At 35.7% G+C, this 24,793-nt stretch overlaps 1 protein-coding gene across 1 annotated transcript in view; it reads left to right on the top strand.

Moving 5' to 3' along the window:
• The window catches only part of ADGRL2 (adhesion G protein-coupled receptor L2), a 227,671-nt gene extending 211,526 nt beyond the window's left edge, over positions 1–16,145 (top strand). The window contains exons 20-23 of the mRNA XM_058174688.1: positions 3,155–3,283; positions 5,123–5,219; positions 10,050–10,178; positions 13,804–16,145. Coding sequence (XP_058030671.1) covers positions 3,155–3,283; positions 5,123–5,219; positions 10,050–10,178; positions 13,804–14,558 — 1,110 coding nt within the window. The 3' untranslated portion in view covers positions 14,559–16,145. The remainder of the gene's footprint in view (positions 1–3,154; positions 3,284–5,122; positions 5,220–10,049; positions 10,179–13,803) is intronic.
• Positions 16,146–24,793: the final 8,648 nt, after the last annotated feature.

Raw genomic sequence — 24,793 nt, 5'->3', positions numbered from 1 at the left:
ATCAGCAATAAAAAATAGTTATGTCAAAAATTAAATGAGAAAAGATTAAATTTAGAAATCTTGAAATATAGTAATAAAAGAAAAAATGAATAACCCATAAGTAACATTTTAATCACATTGGAATTATATTTGAAGATTTTTGATTCAAAAGTATTGCATTATTTTAAGATCTTTATAGTAAAAAGACATAACTGAGTTAGTTATTTGTGATACATCACCTATGTATACTACTTATGTAAAGACTGAGAGAGAAGTAATCCTTTGCATTTAACATAAAATAAGCATTTCAGAATTAGTTTATAATTTTAGTGAAATCTAATTTTGCTACAACTTTTATACATATTTCTATACTGCTTTTTCCTGAAACAGGCTAATATCATCTATAAGGATAAATTTGCTAGAATTAAACATTACCTTTTTAAAAAAATGTAAAAAGACAATATTGAACACTTTTTCAGAATAGTATATTAGGATTTTTTGTTTTCAAATTCATAAATACAAAGGCATGCTATATTTATATTGTTAATATTTTGAAACATGGAGTATCTTATTTTTATAGTAAGCAAAGCCAACACAACACAGTCATAACAAAATGCCATTCAAGTGTAGAAAATGTAGGTAAAGTAAATCAAGATTATTCATGCTTCCAATGTCATTCAGATTGTCATTTGAAGTTTAAAAGCTTCACTCTCTACTAGTGGATATTGTTCCATTTTTCTATGTTGCTAATGCAGTCTTTTTATTTGGTTATTGCTAGTGGTCACTAAATTGAGCAGAGAAATAAAATTGGGAAAGTGAAAACGATTATGTTTCCAATCCTGACAAGATGATAGTTCTGTTACCTCAGTTTCCAGCAAGCTGTAATTTAGAAATGATGGCAATGGAATGTGCGGTCCGAAAGAAAATGTACATTTGCAGCAGTATAGACAATTAGGCAAAATCAGCCTCAGAGAGTGCTATTTAGGAGACAATGAGAGGATCTGTTGGGTAGAGTTCTATAGCTGTTAGCATCTTTTAATTGATAGTTATGCATGTTCATGAAATATTTGTGTTATTTATCAGTACAGAGCTTTAGTTTTGTTTGAGTTGTTTTTATGAACAACTGACTACATCAAATCTATTGACAGCCCTTGTATTATTATGGTTGAAATTAAAGTATTCATTTACAGGTAGAACATTTTGGTAAATAATCTTATGAACTAAGTATAAGTCAAAACATAGACGACGTAGTTCGAGGCTTTCTTTACCTAAAATTTCAAGTCTTGTGGTATAGGGAATTTTATTTCGAGCAGAAGATTTGAGAACTCTCCTAGTAAAATATCTCTGGACCTTCTCTAATATAATGATGTCTGAAAAACAGTGAGGGCTCCAGGCAGGTGAACAGTAATCAAGTATAGGTCTGGCAAAGGTTTTATACGCCGTACAGTGGAGTTCAGTGTTACCAGAGAGAAAACTTTGTAAAATAAGATTTATAACTCTTAATGGCTTTTTTACAATGATGTTACAGTGAGCTCTAGGACTTAGATCTTTAGAAATGAGTGTATTATATTATATTATATTATATTATATTATATTATATTATATTATATTATATTATATTATATTATATTATATTATATTATATTATATTATATTATATCTCAGTATTATATAAGATTATATAATCTTATAATGTTTATATTTAACTATTTTATGCATTAGTTGTCTTTCGATGAAATATGAAAAAGTGTAGCCAAAACCAACATCTGAAAACAAAATAGTAATCTAAAACCATATAAAGATCAAATGAATGCCTACCAAAACAGCAGACAGTAAAGCATAATTAAATTCAATGCAGGTTACAACAAGGAACAGCTGAAAAAGCAAACCGATTCCTTAAGTTAAATACCTTTTCTATTGCTAACAAGGTATATGCTATAAGTAGAGGGACCTCTTGTTGTTTGGGGTTTCCCAAAATCTTACACATTCATAAGAACCATTTCTTGATTTATAGCCGAAGGTACACAGATGCTGTGACAGAGAGATCATCCTTTTCGTTGGATGATCTCAATATTTGAGCATGATCATAGAGATATCTGCCTTCGTCACACAGTGTAATACAAAAGGAAAAACCATGTTTAATATCTTGAAACCTTTTTTAATGACTTAAACTAGACTACATTCAGAGAACAGGTGCTATTTGAAGCTATTCAATTCTCTCTTGAATCATGATCTCTATGCTTAAAATAAGTGGAATGAATGATCATCAGTGTATTAGCAGAAAATATTTAGTTGATACATTTGTAGCCAAATGTAGACCGATGGAATAATGTAAAGGTAGTCCACAATTACCGATCACTCATTCAGTGACTACTTGAAGCTATGATAGCACTGAAAAATAAGATTTATGATGAGATGTGAAGTTGCTGCCATCGAAGTATCCGCCACAATATGTGATTATGATTGGATGCGAGGCAGCTGGCTCATATTTTCTATAGTTGCATGTGATCACCATTTGAGACCTTCACAGATGGTTTCCAACAAGGAAGCCGGCAGGAAGTTATAAATTGTGGTCACATTTAACAATCTGTGGTGATGTAAGTTGGCACAATCACATGATTTTTCAGTTTACAATCGCATCAATTATACCAAGAGTTGCCCATCCCTGTTGCAATCAGTAAATGAGGACTACCTATATTTGGGGAACAAGAATTAATCACTGAAAAATCTGTCTGTCTGTCTTCTATCATCCATCCATCCATCCATCTATCCATCTATCTATCTATCTATCTATCTATCTATCTATCTATCTAAAATGTGCAGAATTTACCACTCTAGGGACAGAACTTTCTGGAAAACACTGGAAAATTCAGCCATTTGCAGGTGGCCCACTAGTTTTCCTAAGAAAAATTTCTGGAGTAAGAGATGCCACATTATATTCTGGCCCCCAAATAATATTTACAGCTAAAAATAATCAGTGTTTGGGAATATAATTTGGAATGTACTGAACTAGTTCCCCGAATATTGTAAATGTTACAAAATAATTTAAGTACAGTATTCATGTTTGTTTAATTGAAGGTCTAAAACAGTTATATGCTTCATTTTATTATATAGAAATACATTTCAAAAAGGAAAACCTATCCATCTGATTACAATCATTGTTATTCACATATAGGTACGCAAGGAGTATGGCAAGTGCTTCAGACATTCATATTGCTGTGGTGGATTACCCACAGAGAGTCCACACAGTTCAGTAAAAGCATCAACAACACGAACAAGTGCCCGCTATTCCTCTGGCACTCAGGTAACAAACATTTTGACAGTACTTCTAATGACAGCATCTTTTAATTAATCTTGGTTATCAAACAGCCCATTGAGATATGTTCTATTTAGATGCACTAATTGTATTCTCATTATAACAGCCCTGTTGACAGTCTTTCGATGCATTCACGCACATACAGTATACACATACACAATGTATGTCAATTCAAAAATTTCTGAAAGTTTGGGATTTGTGAAGGTAGTTTTAAAATCTTTAGTGATTTATAAGAATAGGTCCATCCAGACATACTTAAATAATCATTCTCAGTTTAGAAAATGACTGAATGCAACTTTATAAAATAAAAGTTGTATAAAGGTCCGAAGGCAAATCAGGTACAAAACTAAAGTATACTCCTTGTAAAGGAAAGTTTCAAAAATATTTCCTGATGGATTTTTAGATACCTATTTCAAAAACATTTTTGTATGTAAAATAAAGGTATTGTTAGCAAAACTTCCAGAAAAATCACTTGCATGAACTGCTGCATATTGGTTATTACCTGCACTTTTGAATATATGCAGTTGCCAAATGCAAACAAGACCTCACTGTTTGAAGTAATGTTTGTCATGTATTTGTGGGGTTTGACTTCTGATTATGTTTGAAGAAGGTGTTTGGACTATGTTTGTGGATTTAATGCATAAGCAAAACGGTAGACAACCTTTTGCATAAGTATAAAGTCATTTTTTCCAGGACCTTTTTATCCACCTTTAAAAAAAAAAAAAACTCTGGTTGTTGTATTGAGATAGAACCCAATGACCCAGAAGGGCACGTATAACTAGTGATACATTACTATTTAAACAAAATTATTTCTATGGCTAAGGCCCTCATGTTTATATTACATTATGTTTTTCCCAGATTTTTATGATGTTACATTTTTTCCAGGCAGATGAAAAGCACTGAGAATTGGGACTAGGCCACTGCATTTAATTTCTCTGTTTGTATATGTCTATGTCTGTGTGTATGGGTGTGTGTTTCTATATCCAATCACTTTTTCTTCTAAAAGTACTGATGAATTATAACTTTCTCATATAAAACATAACTGAAGCTTCACAAACAGTTAATTCCTTAATTTTCCTTCATACTCAGCTGCTCTAGAAGTACCCTGTTTCCCCCAGAATAAGACATCCCCTGATAATAAGCCCAATCAGGCTTTTGAGTGCATGGCAGTAAGGCCAAGTGCTTATTTCAGGGTTCAAAAAAATATAATACAGGTTCTTATTTTCGGGAAAACACAGTATTGGGAAGTAATCATGACATGGATTAGAAAATCTTGAATAGAACAGGTAAATTATATAAACAGGCCTCAATTTTTTTCCTTTTTTTATTCCGCCTTTATTATTTTCATACATAACTTTAGGCGGCAAATATACCTAATACTCCCTTCTCCTATCCTGCCTATAACAACAACCCTGTGAGGTGATTAATGGAACTTGTCTGGACCACAACTTTGTTAATACTTCCCTTAGCATCACTTGGTCAATCTGGAGAAAAAATAAAATGCCACAAGCTCAACACTGCCTAAAAGGCACCAAAACTTCAAGAGCGAATTTGAAGCCAAGCACATTACAACATATCCGATATAACTACTCGCTCTTTTTCAGTAGCCTGATTTTAATAATATGCATAACACTTACTATGCAAAAGAAAATTAACATCATAGTCTGAAACACATTGACTTGGAAGCGAGTACTATTGTGTTCAAGAAAAGGGCTTACATAAGAGATTACATGAGATGATTGGGGACTAGTAATAAAGTAGCAGTAGTAGTCTTCTGGAGCCGTTTGAGATGTGACAGTTCCACCTGATTTTCTTTACATTTAACAGAGCCGAATAAGAAGAATGTGGAATGATACTGTGAGAAAGCAATCTGAATCTTCCTTTATCTCAGGTGATATCAATAGCACTTCAACCCTTAATCAAGGTCAGTTATTTGATAGATTTCACTCTACTTTTTTTAATTAATGGTATTTCTTAAATAAAAATGTCAAGGTATTAGATTGCAGTAATTAAACTAAATAAACAGATGCACTCTGGGAAGTTACTATAGCCAAAGATCTCAGCATTTGAGTGAAAACAGACACATATGCGGATGACTTTTTTTAAAAAAAACCTGTAACTTAGACTATTTTTCTTGAATATATTTAAAACTCAGTTCCTTCATCTTCTTACTTAGGATGAAAGTTGGCATTCGCATTCATGGAAAGCGTAGTTAAATAAGTCTCATCAATAATTTAACTTAAAAGCAAGAATATAATTTTAAAACTTTGCTAACCTATATATTCCAAAACTAAAATAGAACTACCAGCACAGTAAAATTTTAAATGCATTAGATTACCATACACAGTTTGCCTGTAAAATCAAATTAGCATCAGCTTGCTATAAAAGGCATCTGAAAATTCATTTTCCTTCCAAGATAGTTCTGATCATGTTTAGAATGTGGAGCATTTCTGTGCCACATGACAGTCCCAGGGAAGGAGGGAAAACCCTAGCTTGCTTTTTAGATACTGGGTTAACCCTTTATGACTTTAACTCAGATTTAATATTTATATGTTTTCAATCCTGTTCACATAGGCATACAGTACTAAACAATACTAAAGCCCCATCTGGAAATAGCCACAATGGGACTTTATTCAAGCACAATGTTTTGCTGTAAATTTAAAGCTTTAAAATACTCATTCAAAATTGGCAAGATCACTTCCTCCAAATCCAGTGAGATGATAAGAGGCGCGTTCTTGTCAATTGAACATTCAGAAAAGCACTGGATCACTTTCAGAACCAGGTCTAATTCTGCCATGACAACGATTGGGTGATAATTATTATGACTTCAGTTTTATATAATAAATGCATGATTGTGGTCAGCATTACAGGAACATTGCATAGTAAATAACAATAGCACTTAGACTTACATACCGCTTCAGAATGCTTTGCAGCCATCTCTAAGTGGATTACAGAGTCAGCATATTGCCCTCAACAATCTGGCCCCTCATTTTACCGACCTCAAAAGGATAGAAAGCTGAGTCAACTTTGAAAATTCCTTGGTAAGAATTAAATTGCCAAACTGCTGGCAGTTGGCAGTAAGCAGAATTAACCTGCAATACTGCATTCTGACCACTGCACTACAGCCCTTGTGCTTCTTAATCATGTCATCAGGCAAATAGCATGACTATTTCAAGTCCCAATAAATATCCAGTCCCAAAGAAATCACAAGCTGGATTGGTTTAAAAAGTTGCCATTTGCTTGTAGATACTTTCATCCCAAAAGAGGATTCTTGTGTGAAAGAGGATCATTTTCATACTTTGATTCAGCAAGAGTTGGTTTCCATAACAACATTCCCCATACTTGCAAATGTTTCATTGTCTTGAGACAGATTTGTTTACGCAAAGCAAATATTTTTTAGATAGCTATTCCTTGATGAAGTGATTAAGAAGCACAAGTGTTCTCTTAAGAGAGAAAGAGAAGGAAATGAGGATGTGTGTATCATAACATAAAGCAAACCGCATCGTGACATCATTAAATAATTGCACATCAAAAAGTCATGATGCAATGTGTCATCATTTTGACATCATTGTACCTTAACTCTAGATGCCCATGTTAATTATTGTAGCTGCAAAACACAAACATGATCATTGCAGTGAACATTGTTTATACATGCTATTATATCTACTATATTTAAAAGAAAAGATAATAAAAACCATTTCAGAATTTTTCTAGAATAATATACAAAATACAATCAGGTTTAATAAGCTACTCAACGTTCATCAATTTTGTATCCAGTTAAAAACCTAACTCCTGGGTTCAAACTTGTGTGAGGTACCGATATATTCCTACAAGGGATTTCTTGTTCCTTGCAGCTTCATACGTCATGGTTTGCCCTTGCTGTAATGTCTATATTATCCTTGGTAGGAAACATGAGTCTCCCTTCACCAAAGCCAATGCTCTGTGTGTTTCTTGTCTAATTGTAAGGCAGTGCCAAGCAATTATGTGCAAAATGGGAGTGATCTTTCTTTGCAACGTTCTGTTCCCCCCACCCAAAAAACAAAACTGGTCAATCTGAGCATTCTAAAAGTGGTTTGTATATTTCTGCAAGTGTATCTTCCAGAACAGGAAGTGGTTAATGGAGTTCTGGATGTGATCCAGCCCCCAAATGAGCCAAACTGAAAATTTTAGGGAAAGTGAAATGTTCCAGTGATGAACTGATCCTTTATGCATAGCTGTAATACCTAGCAACTCAACATGTATACATTTCAGAAATTAACCACTGTTTTTTTGGCAGAATAAAGACACTGCAATATTTTTTTTCCCCTCTGATCTCAACCCAATCATTGTTTAAGGCTCCCTTCCATTCTCTGCAAAGGTTATGTTATTTTCAGTTTAGGCTATATATGATTTGTTGGCTTCCCTTCCTTGCCACAAAGGTTGAACTGGAAGTGGAAGGGGGGAGAAAAATCAGGAACTGGAAACAGAAAAATACGCCATATCAGGAGTGTCAAACTCACATCATCACATGGTGTATCACAACTTTTTCTTCCTTCGCTAAACCAGGCATGGGTGTGGCCAGCACGTGATGCATCCACCCCACAGGCTGCGAGTTTGACACCCCTGTTCTATATTAAAAGACAAACTGTATAATAGGAGAATGTGAGGGAGTCAGGGTTTCTTATCAGATTGATCTTTCTCCCGGGAAAGAAACTTTGTAAAGTAAAATGATTTATTGTCAACTGAATGTATTACAGGTAGTCCTCAATTTATGACCAATTGAATCTGGAATTACAGTCATAAGCCATTGAGGTTGTTAAGCAGGTCACTATGGACTGAATCCAATTTACCTTTTTCATTTATTCAATTTCCATTTTTTAAGCAGTCATTAAACAATTGTGCTGGTCATTAAGCATAGCCATAGGCTTTATATATATAATAGCTTTTGGCAAGTCCATTATAAGTTTGAACAATTGTTAAGCTTAATCTAAGTTGACGACTACCTATAATGCTTCTTTTCTATAAAAGGAAAAATAAAAACCTAATTAGATGTACTAATCTGCAACTCATAGTTGTAATTCACCCACAATGTATGATGTTTGTTACACTAACCCAACCATTTCACTCATAAACCATGGTTTGATGCAATTCAGATTTATTCATTTTACCATGGTTAAAACAATCCATGTTTAGTATGCAAGTTCAATAGTAATTTGGCTTCAATTGTTTTTGCACCTCTGATGCTACCTGATTGCTTGGGCACAGTTTCAGAGATCATGCAAATCTGAAGTCTGCATTCTCTGAGAACATCCCAATGAAATAGATCCCATAACATTAAGAAGAATAAGGGCCAGATTCTTAGTTTACAATGAAAAAAGAGTCATACTTAGAATTAAGGTATTAATGCTCAACTGTATCTGGTGAGTATCCTGAAAACAATATGTCTAAGCTGGTAGCAAAGAACTATAGCCAATTATGTAATTCAACTGGAACCCTACTGCATAGTTATTATAATAGCAATTTTATGATATGTAGTGTAGTGACAAAAGGATTTGGATTGTCTTTGCTAATATTTAGAGTAAGCCTCAAACAGTGGAGGGGGGGAAATCAAATAAATTAAATCAAATTGCAAATAAGATTAACGTAAGCTGACAGTACAGCAATTCCCAAAACTACAGGATTTTTGCTACCTAGAGTAATAATATTTTTAGTAGTCATAAGAGCATTAATATTTAAAATGTAATATCTTCTGCTATTGCCACAATGAGAACCTAATCAATTTAAATTTTGTATATTCATTTTTGGGCTGCTCTGTGTCTCGTCCTGAGCCTGTCATACAATGCCAGGCTCCCCCTATATACTTTCAGACTGCTCAGTCGAAAGGCGCTTTCATCCTAATTTTATTTGCATGTCCACAAAGCCGCGGAGTCTTTGTATCTGTTCTGACAATAATATTAACGTAACAGACCCAAAATCAGTGTGATGTTTCACATGCTGAGTTCTTACCAAGTAATGCTATGTGTGTGGCTGCTTCATTAGAAGCTTATTGAAAAGTGTTGATGTGTTAGGACTGTAATTGCAGAAAGAGCTTTTGTATGAGTTTTCATTGTGTTGATTTAAGATTCTTTTTTTACCGAGAGAGCAGAGATAACTTAAAAGATAATTAACTTTACAAATCCTCACCAATAGTGCAGCATGAAGCCCATTTGACATGTAAAAATATATGAATGATTTACCTTCGACCTCTCCTTCGGCATGTGTTCCTTGCATAGAATGGAATAGGTATCTTGCAGCTTGCCATTGCTTACCTTAACTTTGTTTTAAACTATGCTAGCGATAAACCTTGGCTGTTGCTAGGGGAGAATTGCCTATTGCTCTCAATTAACAAATTTTTGATGTATCTAGTCTGGTGCCTATCCATGGTTAAAGTTACAGGCATGAAGTTGTAACTTCTTGAAATAGAACATTGGTCTCTGTATTTAATTGCTATTGGAGTGTTAACAGCAATTTTGTATAAATTAGCAAATGTCATTTCTCAGCAGGTGTTTACTTTGGGGATTTGGCCAGCACCTGTGAATTAACGAAACCTAACTATATTTTCATTCTCTTCCTTCAAATTAATAGTTCAAATACAGTCAGAAATGTTCAGCTGAATTAAATTTGACGGGATATACATGACTTGTGATGAATTTTTTTTAAAAAAAATACACATTATTGGAACTGTCAGCCTGAAATGGAAGAGCTGATGTCTCTCTTTCTGTTTCTTTTGCTTTAGGAGTGACTGGCAATTACCTACTAACAAACCCTCTTCTTCGACCGCACGGCACTAACAATCCTTATAACACATTGCTCGCTGAAACCGTTGTATGTAATGCCCCTTCAGCTCCTGTGTTTAACTCACCAGGTGTGCCCACACTTTGGGATATGTTGATTTTGCTTTTTTTTTTTTTTAAAGTATGCTTTTGTCCAAGCCTTTTCTTTTAACATAGTTGGAGCTACAGTTTCCTTTAGAATTATTCTCCTTCCAATGCTACTGATAATGCCAGGCTTGTAAAACTGCACTATATTATAGTGTTAATCCTTTGCCATAATAGTATTTGCCAATAATCCTCCATGTTTTTAACACAGGTGGCATAAATCTTAATATACTATTGCAGGACTGACACCCCATGCTCCGAGAGCCCATCTTCAAGATATATATCACTTAGAGGTATCACATCTATGAAATATAAATTGAATCAAAAGCTTGCTGAGAACATCTGCTTATGGAGTTGATTAGACCATTAAGCTCACACAAAGACATCCTGACACGTGCACTGTCATGCTGTGGAAAACTGCGAGTCACATTTAGAGGCCAACTATAGTATAGTGCAGCTTTATAGGAGCACTTTGATTTGCTGTGTTGTGTTTTGCTTTGTTTCCTTAAGAAAGTCATCAGATGGTGGCTAGTCTTAGAAAAGCAGAATTGGGAGGAATATACAGCCTGATTGTGGGTCTAATCTCAAATGTTTGGGACAGGGTGTATCTTCTGTCCTCTGAGCATTTGTTACCTAACTTGACATTGCTCTGATCTATCATTCAGTTGCAGGGATATTAATTCACTATAAAAGCCAGAGGTATCAGGATTCCAGAGTGTTAGCCTTAACTATACCTTTGTTATACTGTACCAGCTAATAGTTTTTTTAAAAAAGTAATGAGTCCTTTAAAAATAAAATAATGCACCTTTATTAATTATTAGTTTTATAAGTAGTTTTTAATGTAAATTGAAATCCTGTCTTAAACATTTTATAACATGATTTTTTATTAAAAAAAAAACAAAACCTGTATAAACCTGTTATGTCAATTTTCCTTATTTTTAAAGTGAACTGCAGTTTCTGTGTTCATTCTCGTGTTTTCTTACTTTCCTTATGCTCTCCTCTAGCAACCTACAGAGAGACAAGTATGGGAGTCAAACTTAACTTTGCCTATCAAATGTAAATTTTTTCAGCATGATTTTTAATGGGCACAATTAAAACATAACTAGCGGTCATGAAGTAGACTCAGCGGGCAAGTGGTTCACAATTTCCAAATTAATTATTTCCACACTCAACAGTACATGGGTACTGCTTTTTGGAAGAACCCAAAAAAGTCACTAGGTCTGTAGCAAACCCTATTGGTAACTGATGATATCCAATGCTGAAATAATTTGCTGCTTAAAACCAGAGCACTGTTGAGCAAAATGCTTAATAATTGACCTAATATTTTTTACATTCCCACAGTAATCTTGCTACAGGCTAGGAAAGACTTCAAGTGAATTACCTGAATCATGGGCACCTAAAGTTGCCTCTCTAAAACTGGCTTAAGTGCATTGGAGTGTGCTTAACTCTGCAGTATATCACAGAAAATTCTTTAAGGATTATTAAATATGCTTCAATATTTATTTAATAGAGTATGAAGAATTAGATTATTAAGAGAGAGAGAGAGAGAATGCCTTTATAGAGGAAATTAATATCGTCATGTGGCCCATGCATTGGTTCTCTCTTTTGAATGCCATATGTTCCATATGATAAAGAAGAAAAGATCCAAAATCATATATGAAATAATCCCACCTACCAAACTTGTTTAATCAAAACCTACAGCTTTTCAAAGACTTGTAACCTTTTATACTAATTCAGCACACATGAATGGCAAAAACAATGCAATGTAAGATTAGCTGCAGCTTTTTATTCCTCAATTAGTGTTCCATAACCAAAGGGAGAGAGAAATCTCTGAGGCATCAACACAGTGTTTCTATCTGTTATAGAAGCAACTTTGAATTTTCTTTGGTTAAGCTGCAGCTTTAAGTACGGGCTGAAAATAAACCTGGAAACATTTTTAGATGCACACACAGCCTTTTTATTTCTCTGTAACTACTCCAAGCCTTGCATATAATGCAGCAGCTTCACAGTGGTCAGTTTCATTCAGACAACAGTACTTCATTCTTCCTTAAGAGTTCCAGACACTGCTCTAGAACAATAAAAGCAATTCTTCCAACAGCTCACTAACAAATCATCTAACTTTCCATGATCCATGCCATTCAGTTTCTTTTAAGAACTTTCTTTTATCTCCTTTGTTTGGGAAGCACTGTGATGTCTTCGTTTACATGTCTTTGTGTCTCTAGAAAAAAAATGAATTTATTTATTTACCTCAGTAAAAGAACATTTCACCATAAAATTCCTATATCTCTTTCCCCCCTCCTTGTCTCTCTTCCTAAACTTTGTGTCATCTTTCTAGCAGACGTATCCAATTTCTCCATTTCTTCAGCAGTTGAAAGATATCGGTTCTGACTGATAATCTCCCATTCCACAGCTAATATTTCTTTTTTGGTTAATTTTTTGTGACCCATGCTTAGAGAAATCCCTAACATTTCTGCTTTTGATTTCCATATGCCCATGGTGTCTGTGGGCTTAACTCTGAATAGACTTATGCTGGTTCATACGTTCTGTCACTGTGACTGATGCAAACTGCAGGGCTGCAGGTAAAATTTGACATTCTGAAGCCTGGGGCTGTTCCTGGCAGAGAGAATATGAAATGCAACCCATTCCCCTCCCCCCAAAAAAAGCACATTAAAGTGGGAAAAAGCTGTTATTGCAAGTAATCTAATTTGCTGAACCCTTGCTCTGACTAAGTTGCTGAGACGCTCAGTAATTCTTCATCTTGTTACAATAAATCATTTTACTTTCTTTTATATATCAGCTACTCTTAGGCCAGATAGCCTGAGCAGACAGACATGATGTGAGTTGTCCAAAGTGAGTCATTCCACCTGCTGTCTTTCCTGTGTTGGATGGTGCTTGTGGGCCTCATTCCCTTTCAGTGTGAGAGATGGCTGTCTGTGCTTAACATGGAGTCTCTGTATTTGTCCATTTTTTGGTCATTCTTTTGTTTGTTCCATCTTCAGCTAAAGAAACACACAGACACAAGGAAATGTTAGAAATGTTATATTAAAGTAGCTGCTTGCTAAATATGTGAATTTACTGTTATGCATATACCTTCTGTTTTGTATGTGACCTGATTCTCCTTCCTTCCGTCCTTCCTTCCCCCTTCTCTCCTACCCACCCACCCTCCCTCTCTCCCCCTCCCTTTTATTTATTTATTTGTTTTTAATTTAGTGTTGTTTAGGACAAATTCTGTTGGTTTTATTTTTCCCGTTGTACTTATGCACTAAATGTTTACAAATGAATTGCTTCGCATTCATATGCAAGGACATGGAGTCACTTTCCTCTTCCTTGCAGGAAGAATTGTGGAACTAAATTGGTACATTAGAACCTGTTAACATTTGCTTTAAAATTTCTGATTGAAAATATCATTGAAGCGCCGAGGAAAAACAATATTACCTTGTAAAGTTCTCTCTCTCTTCTATCTGGTGTGTAGCTCTTTTACCTTTGGGAGACATGCCCCAAGTCTTACTTCCAAGTACAACTTTGTCCTGAACGACATTAAAGACTTTCTTAGAATAAGAATTTTAGCTCCAGTGTAAGCAGTAACCCATGGGTATCCCTTCTCTGTTGCAGGACATTCACTGAACAATGCCAGGGATACAAGTGCCATGGATACTCTACCGCTAAATGGTAATTTCAACAACAGCTACTCTTTGCGCAATGGAGACTATAACGACAGTGTGCAAGTTGTAGACTGTGGACTAAGCCTGAATGATGCCGCATTTGAAAAAATGATCATTTCAGAATTGGTGCACAACAACCTGCGGGGCAGCCACAAGAACCATAACCTGGAACGTACGTTACCAATCAAAGCTGTGATCGGTGGGAGCAGTAGTGAAGACGATGCCATTGTTGCCGATGCTTCGTCTTTAATGCACAGTGATAACACGGGCCTGGAGCTGCACCAAAAGGAACTTGAGGCCCCATTGATTCCTCAACGGACTCACTCTCTTCTGTACCAACCACAGAAGAAAGTGAAGATGGAAGGAACCGATAGTTACGTGTCACAGTTGACAGCTGAAGTGGAAGACCACCTCCAGTCGCCCAACAGAGACTCGCTTTACACAAGTATGCCCAACCTCAGAGACTCTCCGTACCTTGAGAGCAGTCCTGATATCGAGGAAGATCTCTCTCCTTCCCGGAGAAGTGAAAATGAGGACATTTACTACAAAAGTATGCCAAACCTTGGAGCTGGCCATCCGCTTCAGATGTACTATCAAATCAGCAGAGGAAACAGTGATGGCTATATCATTCCCATTAACAAGGAAGGATGTATTCCAGAAGGGGACGTTAGGGAAGGACAAATGCAGCTAGTGACAAGCCTTTAATAGCGTAGCAAAGGAATCCTGAAGGCCACATGCAAGTATTAAACAGACAGACTTAATTGGCTCCATGCAGACCCCCTCATATCTGCTTGAAGTGACTATTCTCTTGTCCCTGTGGTTTCTCCCATGTAAAGGAGTTGACTGGACCTTTCAGTTCTGTGAATTTTTATAAAACAAAAAAAAAAGCTTTGTATATACACAGAGTATACTAAAAGAATTATTTGTTACAAAGAGAGAGAGAGAGAGAAGAGAGATACCATCAAGGTATTTTAAGATATCTTGCTGCTGACATTTAAAAAAAAAGATTGTGAAATAAACACACACACATACATACATGCAAAGTGTTCCAGCCATTTTACAGCAGCAGTTTGGGAACTAAATTTGTAAATATGGCTGCATCATTTTTGTATGCCTACATTGTATTATATACAAGAGGTAGGCTCTAAAATCCTGTGGGACAAATTTATTGTACCTTACTATTCCTGACTAGACTTGCAAAAGCAGGAGAGAGATTCTGCACCAGTATGCTGTTCATGGCAAATCTTTCCCACTAAGGCAAGGGTTGAAAACATGTCTAACCACTAGCAATCAAGCCACAGGCCTTATTTCATATATTTCTTCAACTGTACAATGTTCTCATGAAAAAAAAATAGCTAAAGAAATTATATTTTGTTCTATTGCTAGGGTAAAATAAATAAATACCTTTGTGTCCAAACAGAACTATAATTGTCATTAAAATAATTTTAAAGGATTTGAAGAAAATATTGTGAAACGCTCTTGGTTGCACATATGCTACAAGCTGTTTCTTCTTACACTTGGTTCCGTAGTACCGTAATATGTTTAAAATGCAAACTCTACCCATTTTCTACTTCTTTTTCACTGTAAACAGTGTTCTGCTTTGACATGACTATTCTTATGGCTTAAACTTGATATTGCCAAAAGAACATATTTTATGGGAAGAATTCTCTTAGATGCCAATTTATGCCAGGCCTTGCACAAATTTGGTTTAAAAAAAAAAAGAGCAATCACCCACTAGCTATAGATTCAGTTCCCTTTTGTTCTTTTCTTGGGAGAAGGAGGAGGGAAGGTGGACTAGTGAACGGAAGGTGCCTGCCCCTTTTAAGCTAAGAGAAAACATAAATATTACTCTTCCATATTCCTTCTGCCTATATTTAGTAATTAATTTATTTTATGATAAAAGAGCTAATTAAATGTACATTGTTTCAGGTTTTTCTTTTTTTGCTCTTTTCCCCCAAACCCCTTTGTGTAAACCTGTTAATAATGAGCCCATCACTAATATCCAATGTAAAGTTTAACACCTGTTTGACAGTAAATAAATGTGAATTTTTTTTCCAAATAGGTAAAAATGCGCTTTCTTGCATTATGGGTCATAAGCTCGATTATTGATTTTGTGAGCTGGTGAAATTCTGCTTTAAGGATCACTTTTACAGTTTTCAGACTATGTGAAGAAGTTTGAAGGAGGGGGTCAGTTCTGAGCCGCAACTTTATTGTCACGTGTCATCAAGATGAAAAGCAGGAGATTGGGTTAAAAAGTTAGCGGCTTATTTCCCCTTTTATATGATTTTTTTTTTTTAAAAATCCATACAATCTTATTTATTAAAAGAAAATTTGTACAGTCATGTTTCAAGCAACTGTAATGCTAAACCTCCAATTAGCGATAAAGATAATCTCTTGTTCCCAAGAACAAAAATAAAAAACATTGCTTCATTTATTAAAATGCCATGAATGAAAAGCAGGAGGTTGGGTTAAAAAGTTAGCGGCATACTTCCCCTTTTACATGAGAGTACTCCTTGGAAAAAATGGTAAAATCCCAGCATTTTTGTGATAATGCAAATCAACCTGACTCCTATTACTACTATTAGCAAAGAGGGAATCAAGGCAGGAAGGTGATACAATGCCCAGAGCTTTATAGTGTGTCAACAGCAAAGGGTTTAAATTTCACTAACCTTATTTGTTTATTCCTCAACACTGAATTGTCCATAAAGCATTCCAAATTCCAATTTTCATCTGCAGTAGCTCAGATTTAAGTCATGTGCTTATTTTTCATTCTCATTGCTAATTTGTTGGATCTTTTCCTCCCGTTTGTGAGCGTGCATTGTGTGTATTGTGGCCCTATTAGACAAAACCAACATTAAACTGGCAGTCCCTGCCAAGATTTTCATTAATAATTAAGGCCACTGGGTAAAATCCGCAGTGAAAGTTCTGCAGAAGCACCACTAAATTGATTGAAAGTTGCATAGCCAAACTTTCCAGTAGCCTTTACATGATGATGGATGGAATTTAATTTAAAGGAAGCTTTTGATGCAGCTATGTGTGGCGTAGACTACCAAATGTACACCAAGGTTTGCTGTGATCTACATATTACTTCAGATCGGCATGATTTTCTCAGATCGTTTTGCCAGAATTATCACCCTCCTGATCCAGAATGGTGTATGGTGTATGCATCATAGTGTACCGCACTAGCCTGGATAGCAGGTGCGGACTGTTCCCCACTGCTGAGCAGTGTGTAACAAGAAGGCGGGTGTTTGCATAGACCAGCTGCTACCAGTAAGTGATAAGAGGGCAGGGTATGTGTGATGCATTATACTGTCTTATGTTAGTGTTTCTACTTTTACTTTGTGTTTCTTATATATTGGGTTTCCCTTGCTTAGATCTTGCCTTCCTGTCACTGTCTTTTGCTTCTTCCCACATGTGCTCTTTATTTCCATTTATATTTTCTTGCAGTCTACTATCATGTGAGCTCTTCTCTGCTTCTTCAGGACCCTCAGGCATACCACTCCTATTTAATGTCTTCCTGGAACTGCATCTATAGTTAGTGCTGTATTTTTTTGTACCCATGGAACGTAATTGGAAGTATGTCTTTGTTTTGTAGATGAACCTGTAAACTGTCCAGAATAAATGCTCAAAAACCAGTTGGAAAGTTCACTGAGCTCTTCAAAAGAAGAGCAATAAATCAAAGGTAGTTCTAAGCAAGTACATTGGGTTTCTGAGATCATACTGGAAAATATTGCCCTTACTGAAACCACTTGATGAATGAGTTAGCAAGTAGCAGTTATAAGGTCTAGTTTAAGCGAATCCTTTTATAAACTTCATTTGTTTTACTTCCATTGACCTCAATGGTTTTTATTCTAGGATATGATTGAAGTCTGGGTCTAACTTTATATTGATGAGAAAAGAAAATCTGAGAATGATACATATGTGAACAATTCTTCATACATTCTTATTAAATAGGTAGAGAAATGACCAATATGCATTAATAAGCCTTCATAGAAGTTAAGTCTGTATTTTCAATGTGGCACTTACTGGCTACACTAGATATCAGTTCCCATCATGCCCAGTCTTGGACTTTACATTGCCATAGTCTACCAAAGCTAGAAGGTCCAAGGCAGGAAAAGATTGGGTTATTTAAATAAATTGAACAAAAATAGAAAAGGTACATGGAAACTGGTAACACCAAAAGGAATTTGTAAGCACATGAAATTAATGCAAGATATTAACGTCATTATTCCCTTATTAATGTTCTATTATACATGGATAGTTTTTAATGCTCTGTAGCTATTGTCTTCCTTATTGTGAAGGAAGGACTTGCAAATTAGCATCTTTCAGAATTTTAAGACTTATTTGTTTTTTGTGGATCTACTTAATTATCCTTTCTGCTATAGACCTGTAATGAGGTACGGAGTCACAGGTGAGATGGATGGTGTAGAAATTTAATAAATAAAAATAAATAAATTAGAAAGTGGAATAAATATATTTGCTGCCATTTTCAAAAAACCCTTTATTTATCAACGTCAATGTTTCTCAACCCAGGCAACTTTAAAATGTCAACTCTCAGAATTCTGCGATCTGAAATCCACACATTTTAAAGCTATTAAGGTTGAGAAACACTGATCTATGTATTAAAAGCCTATTTAATAGAATCGCTCATCACTTTGGATTGGATTCAGCAGTGGGATTTACTTATCTTCCCTACTGGTTCGCAAATGTGAGCACGCACTCGCATGCGCCTCATCTGTGCATGTGCAGTAGGAACACATTACGTCCAGGTGGGTGGGCAGAGCCTCTCGCAGACGCCACTATTGGTTCACCTGATCTGGAGAGAACCATCTGAATTCCACCACTGATTGGATTGGATTTAGACAGGGTTTCCACAATTTACTCCTGGGTGCAATTCTTTAAACTGCGGAATGTTTCCTTGTTGTACCTCAGGATGCACTAGCTTTAAAAAAAACTGCTGAGACATGCTACATGGGAAACTTACGTGTTCCTGCAAAACTTTTTGACTGTTACTGAATCTAAAGTCCTGCTCGGTCTTAATGACTATACCATTTCTCTTAGTGCTTTTCAAGAATCATAAAATGCTTCCAGAAGCTAACATCCAAGATAAACAAAGGGGAGAAAATACCACAAATATCAGGAGTTAGTGGCCCAGAACTGCCAACTTAAGGAAGTGGGTTGTTTTTTTTAAAAAAATACAGAATGAGAACATTAGCATCAGGATCTTTATGTGAGCTTCTGTGCTGGCAGGCACCGACAAGAATGAAGTAGTGGTATAAGGGAGTGGCAAAGCAAAGCTTACTTTTAAAGTTTAAATGCTAGAGTTTTGCTGCTTCAAATCAAACATTTACCTGTCTGAAATTTTGTCTAAAGGTTCAAACAAAGAGGTTTTTTTACTAATTGCAAATGTCTGAAACACCTGAAGTGATAAGTCAAGAAGCTAGATTGGAGGAGGGTTTCTTGTTTGTAAATGAAATCTTAGGTTTGTCAATCCTGTCTATTTTCTTTACTGTTCATACTACTGTAGCCAGGTTGTCCTTAGCAGAGATTGAAGGACAAAGAAAGCTTGTTCAGTGCAGGCCGGTCTTGAATCTTAAAACTAGACATGTCCAGTCAACCACGAAGGTTGCTGGGCACTGCCCCTTTCTCAGTCTACAAAAGATAAAATGAGCTATTTTTCTTTGCTGTCATGCTTCATGTATAGTAACTAGCATTTACAGATCTTAACTTCATGAGTCAGTGTGCGTGTGTGTGTATGTGTGTGTGTGACAGAGAGAAAGGTATGCTGCTGCTCAGTTCATTAATGCATACAAAACTACTATCTCTTGAATAATCCAGCAAAATATAAAACATTGTCATATATCAGGACAGAATTATTTTGCCATCCTGAAGGATCTATTTTGGAGCCTCAGGTGGGTCATCTTCATAAACTGAAGACACAGAACAGGGTTCATCACCCTTATTATAATTTGTTAAACCTGTATGTCACCTGTATGACTCTCAGTGATTTGGGCAGCTCACCCCAATCAAACACATTGCAACCGAGTTTAAAAAAGATGGCAAGGGTCATGGACCAGATGGAATGAATCAAAGGGTCTCAACTCTCCTTCGCCAAAGTCTTCATGACTCATGAACAACAACAGAATGGGGGTATCCAGATTTGTTTTTAGATATTTTTATCTCATCTTTATTATTTTATAAGGCAGTGAACATGCCTAATATTCTTTCCTCCTATTTTCAGCACAACGCTGTGAAGTGAGCTAAGGCCGACTAGGCCCAACTAACTTTCAGACCTAAAGCAGGATTTGACCTCCTAGTCTTCTGGTTTCTAGCCTGGTGGCTTAACCACTAGACCAAACTGTCTCCTTTTTTAATCTTCTAAATATTGTAGGTAAAATGTATCATTTTATCATCTAAATGTAAAGGTAGAGGAAGCTACTCTGTTGTGTGAACATTCTGTTTCTTGGCATTTAACTTTATCTATAGGGCTAGAGAAAGCGCTGTAAAAACAATTGAGATTTCTTCAAAGCATTTGTCCCTCCCAAGTATTATATAAGCCATATGCCAGGAGATATGGCTAAACCGTAATGAATCAACTGAGTGGGATGCCTTTGTTTGCTGGAAGTTAATCTTTTAATGGGGCTGCTTAGCAAGTAACTCTTGGGCTCTTAAGATTGTGTTTGGTGTGCCATGCAAGATGGCTGGCAATTTATTTGAAAGAGACCATCTTCTGCTATTTCTGGAATGTGTCACACTCTCTGTTAAAAGACAGACGTTAACAGCTTTTGAAGGAATCCTTCCGAGGAATCTTTCAGAGTCATTCAAGAGACAGTTTCAGCTGTGAGTTTTCTTAATAGAGTTGAACTCTTGCATTTCCCACCTGCACAGTTGAGGTAACTTTTATTTACATTGTGACTTTCTATCCTCACTTGGCAGAAGATTCCTCCGGTCTTAAATCAAAGGAGAGAGAGAGAGAGAGCAGCTGTCAAGGGAAACGAAAGCTCCTCTCTGGCCCTCCTTTTGCAAGGCTGCAATGGATGAAGAATAAATTAACCAACTCAAATCATACTGAGGATGACAATGATAGGCTAATTAGATTTCCTTCCTGCCTTTGTTGAGGAGGTAAGGCAGCATGTATAGTGTTCTCTCCTCTTATGGTCCCCCCCCCCAATGATCCTTCCAGATGAATTGGGGTGGAAGGGTCATTTAGCCAAAAGTTTCACAGAAAGTTTTTGTGGTTGAGGGTTGAATCCTGATCTCTCCAATACCAGCCTACCAGCCCTCTGGTTGCAAAACATGAGGGAGATGAATACTTGCATATCTGCAAGCAAATGAGTTGCCTTTCTCCACAGTACTGTCCCATTTGTTGGTTCAACACAGCAAAGAATAGCATGATGACAGAATTAAAAACTGCATTTCCATGAACATTGCCTGCATTCGAAGATCTGGAGTGTGTGTGTGTTGTGGTGGTGGGGGCTATTAAAGAAAGCAGACAATAGAAACGGGCATTATTATTATTTTTTTGCAGGCTCTTCAGGAATGACTTGACATCCTGAAGTGAAGAGAGAGAAAATGCGACCTGCTGCGTGTAGTTAAAGAGAGCATTAATTGCATGCTGTCCTAGTGATTGTTGCATGGACTGATAGACGCTGTACATTTAGTCTAACAAGTTCTGGTACAATTGTAAAACAGAAACTCAAGGGGATTTTTTTTTTTTTTACTGACAGCCAGCTCCTGTCTTTAGTGTTCTTTATTCCCTTAATTCATACTCTCTCTAGTTGGTAATTTTAATTAGCTCCTGCTCTCATTTCATGTGTGAATGGCAGTAGATTTCACTACAAAGAAATCTAGGAAGACTAGGTAGTATAAACTGCAGTCCCATTAAACTAGGCATGGAAATAAGTTTCATTCCAGTAATTGGGGTTCAAATGTGTTATGATGACTCCGCCTTTTATATGGATGATGGCTAATGTTTTCATGAAACTGATTTATGATCATATATATTAAAGGGGGCTGTAGGTTAATAGATATATACATTAACAATGGTAAGTGCAATATTTTAATATATGCATCCGTTTATTTTATTTTTAACCTCTCTTAACACAGGGCTTTGTATGCAGCTTTCCCAGCAGGAATAACTCTGAACTACAAATTAACTGGGATTACTGTCTTATTTTTAATACACATTCCTTGATGACATTTTGTATACATATTTCTGATTTTTTTTTTTAAAAAATGACCTCTTTATTTTGAATGCAACTTTTTACAAACGTGAACTTTTTCAGACATATTATATTCAAACTTTAGGGTATTTGGATTTGAGGAAGATGAATGCTTAGCAGATGCTGTTTAGTGTCATCTGTGTCACCAACGACTTCATTACAACATCCCTTGAAAATCTGGGGCATGTTTCGTTTACATCTCACATCTCTACTCCACACAGAATTTGACTAAAAAGAGCCGAATTCTGTTGCCCCCACTAAGATAAATCAAATTTATTATAACACACAGTTTTGTGGCTACTCCTTGAAATGATTTTCATTGTCACTGGAATATGCAGAGAATTGGAAAAGAGAGAAAATGCGACCTGCTGCGTGTAGTTAAAGAGAGCATTAATTGCATGCTGTCCTAGTGATTGTTGCATGGACTGATAGACGCTGTACATTTAGTCTAACAAGTTCTGGTACAATTGTAAAACAGAAACTCAAGGGATTTTTTTTTTACTGACAGCCAGCTCCTGTCTTTAGTGTTCTTTATTCCCTTAATTCATACTCTCTCTAGTTGGTAATTTTAATTAGCTCCTGCTCTCATTTCATGTGTGAATGGCAGTAGATTTCACTACAAAGAAATCTAGGAAGACTAGGTAGTATAAACTGCAGTCCCATTAAACTAGGCATGGAAATAAGTTTCATTCCAGTAATTGGGGTTCAAATGTGTTATGATGACTCCGCCTTTTATATGGATGATGGCTAATGTTTTCATGAAACTGATTTATGATCATATATATTAAAGGGGGCTGTAGGTTAATAGATATATACATTAACAATGGTAAGTGCAATATTTTAATATATGCATCCGTTTATTTTATTTTTAACCTCTCTTAACACAGGGCTTTGTATGCAGCTTTCCCAGCAGGAATAACTCTGAACTACAAATTAACTGGGATTACTGTCTTATTTTTAATACACATTCCTTGATGACATTTTGTATACATATTTCTGATTTTTTTTTTAAAAAAATGACCTCTTTATTTTGAATGCAACTTTTTAGAAACGTGAACTTTTTCAGACATATTATATTCAAACTTTAGGGTATTTGGATTTGAGGAAGATGAATGCTTAGCAGATGCTGTTTAGTGTCATCTGTGTCACCAACGACTTCATTACAACATCCCTTGAAAATCTGGGGCATGTTTCGTTTACATCTCACATCTCTACTCCACACAGAATTTGACTAAAAAGAGCCGAATTCTGTTGCCCCCACTAAGATAAATCAAATTTATTATAACACACAGTTTTGTGGCTACTCCTTGAAATGATTTTCATTGTCACTGGAATATGCAGAGAATTGGAAAAGAGAGAAGAAAAATAACATGAAAAATTGTAAAACGATTTGAATTTTTTGGGGGGTGGAAACATAACTGGAACATATAAGGACACAGTTCTGTCCTGAATTAGAGATTATTCTTATAAAAAAGGAAAAAAATAGTAGAAAAAGTAAAAGCATCATCTCAAAACACTGCAGTCTAGAATTCTCCTTCAGACACAAAGTTCTTTGATTCTACATTAATTGCCCCTGAAAATCATGTTGAAATTGTTTCATTAAAACTGGGAGGTATCAGTAACAAATTAGTGTTAATTTAAATAAAGGTGGTTTTACTTTCTCTTTTTCTTACTGCCCCAGCTCCCAAGCTTGAATTATTGAAATTGTTGGAAAATTGCTTGGTTTGGGTAATGCCATTTATTGAATATTTTAAAATTAGTCTCATTTGGAGATGAAGGTCTTCAGGAAGTGACTAAGTTAACTGAGTTCATACAGAATTCTCTCCTATACCATTCATCTCCCAAGTCAGCAGTTGCTTGAATAATTCAGGTTTTGAAAAAGTTACAGTGCAGTTAGATAGAATCTCTTTAATAAACAACTTTAATCTCACAGTGCTCTCTTATTTTAAGGAAATGTCTTCTTACCTCACCAATAACTTGAGGAAACTATTACAGAGCAACTAACAAAGTCTTATGCTGACATAATTATCTTCCACAATTTGTTGCTCCATATGCAGAAAAACAGTGATCTTAAACATTGAGCTGTTGAATTTCAGGATTTTTTCCCCCTTGAATGTCAGGATTGTTTTTCTTGGTATTTCAAAAAGGCAAATCTCCAGTGCAGCCTCATTATAGCTTCAAGAGTCCTGCAATAAGTGCAAGCATTAAAGAAGATACGGTAATATGTGAAATATTTGTGTAAACAACTATGGACCTGAGTCTTTCAAAAAAAAAGATACTGAAAAAGAAATCTTGAGATCATATTCATGTCACTAGCAAATTCAATTCTTGAAGCCTATAAATCTTGAGTTCCAATTTTCATAATTAAATGAGTGACATAAATTCCTCCTGAGCTGATGAATCTGTTTCATTCACATAAAACAAATTGTTTGCTACCAGGATACTTTTTAGAGCTAGAGATGACAATATTCTCATCTCTCTCTCTAGCTGCCCCCAGCTCCCAAGCTTGAATTATTGAAAATTGTTGGAAAATTGCTTGGTTTGGGTAATGCCATTTATTGAATATTTTAAAATTAGTCTCATTTGGAGATGAAGGTCTTCAGGAAGTGACTAAGTTAACTGAGTTCATACAGAATTCTCTCCTATACCATTCATCTCCCAAGTCAGCAGTTGCTTGAATAATTCAGGTTTTGAAAAAGTTACAGTGCAGTTAGATAG

This window comes from Ahaetulla prasina, chromosome 3, assembly GCF_028640845.1.
Source record: "Ahaetulla prasina isolate Xishuangbanna chromosome 3, ASM2864084v1, whole genome shotgun sequence".
Taxonomy (NCBI): Eukaryota; Metazoa; Chordata; class Lepidosauria; order Squamata; family Colubridae; genus Ahaetulla; species Ahaetulla prasina.
The sequence above is the reverse complement of the archived record's forward strand: the minus strand, read 5'-3'. Positions and strand labels throughout refer to the sequence as shown.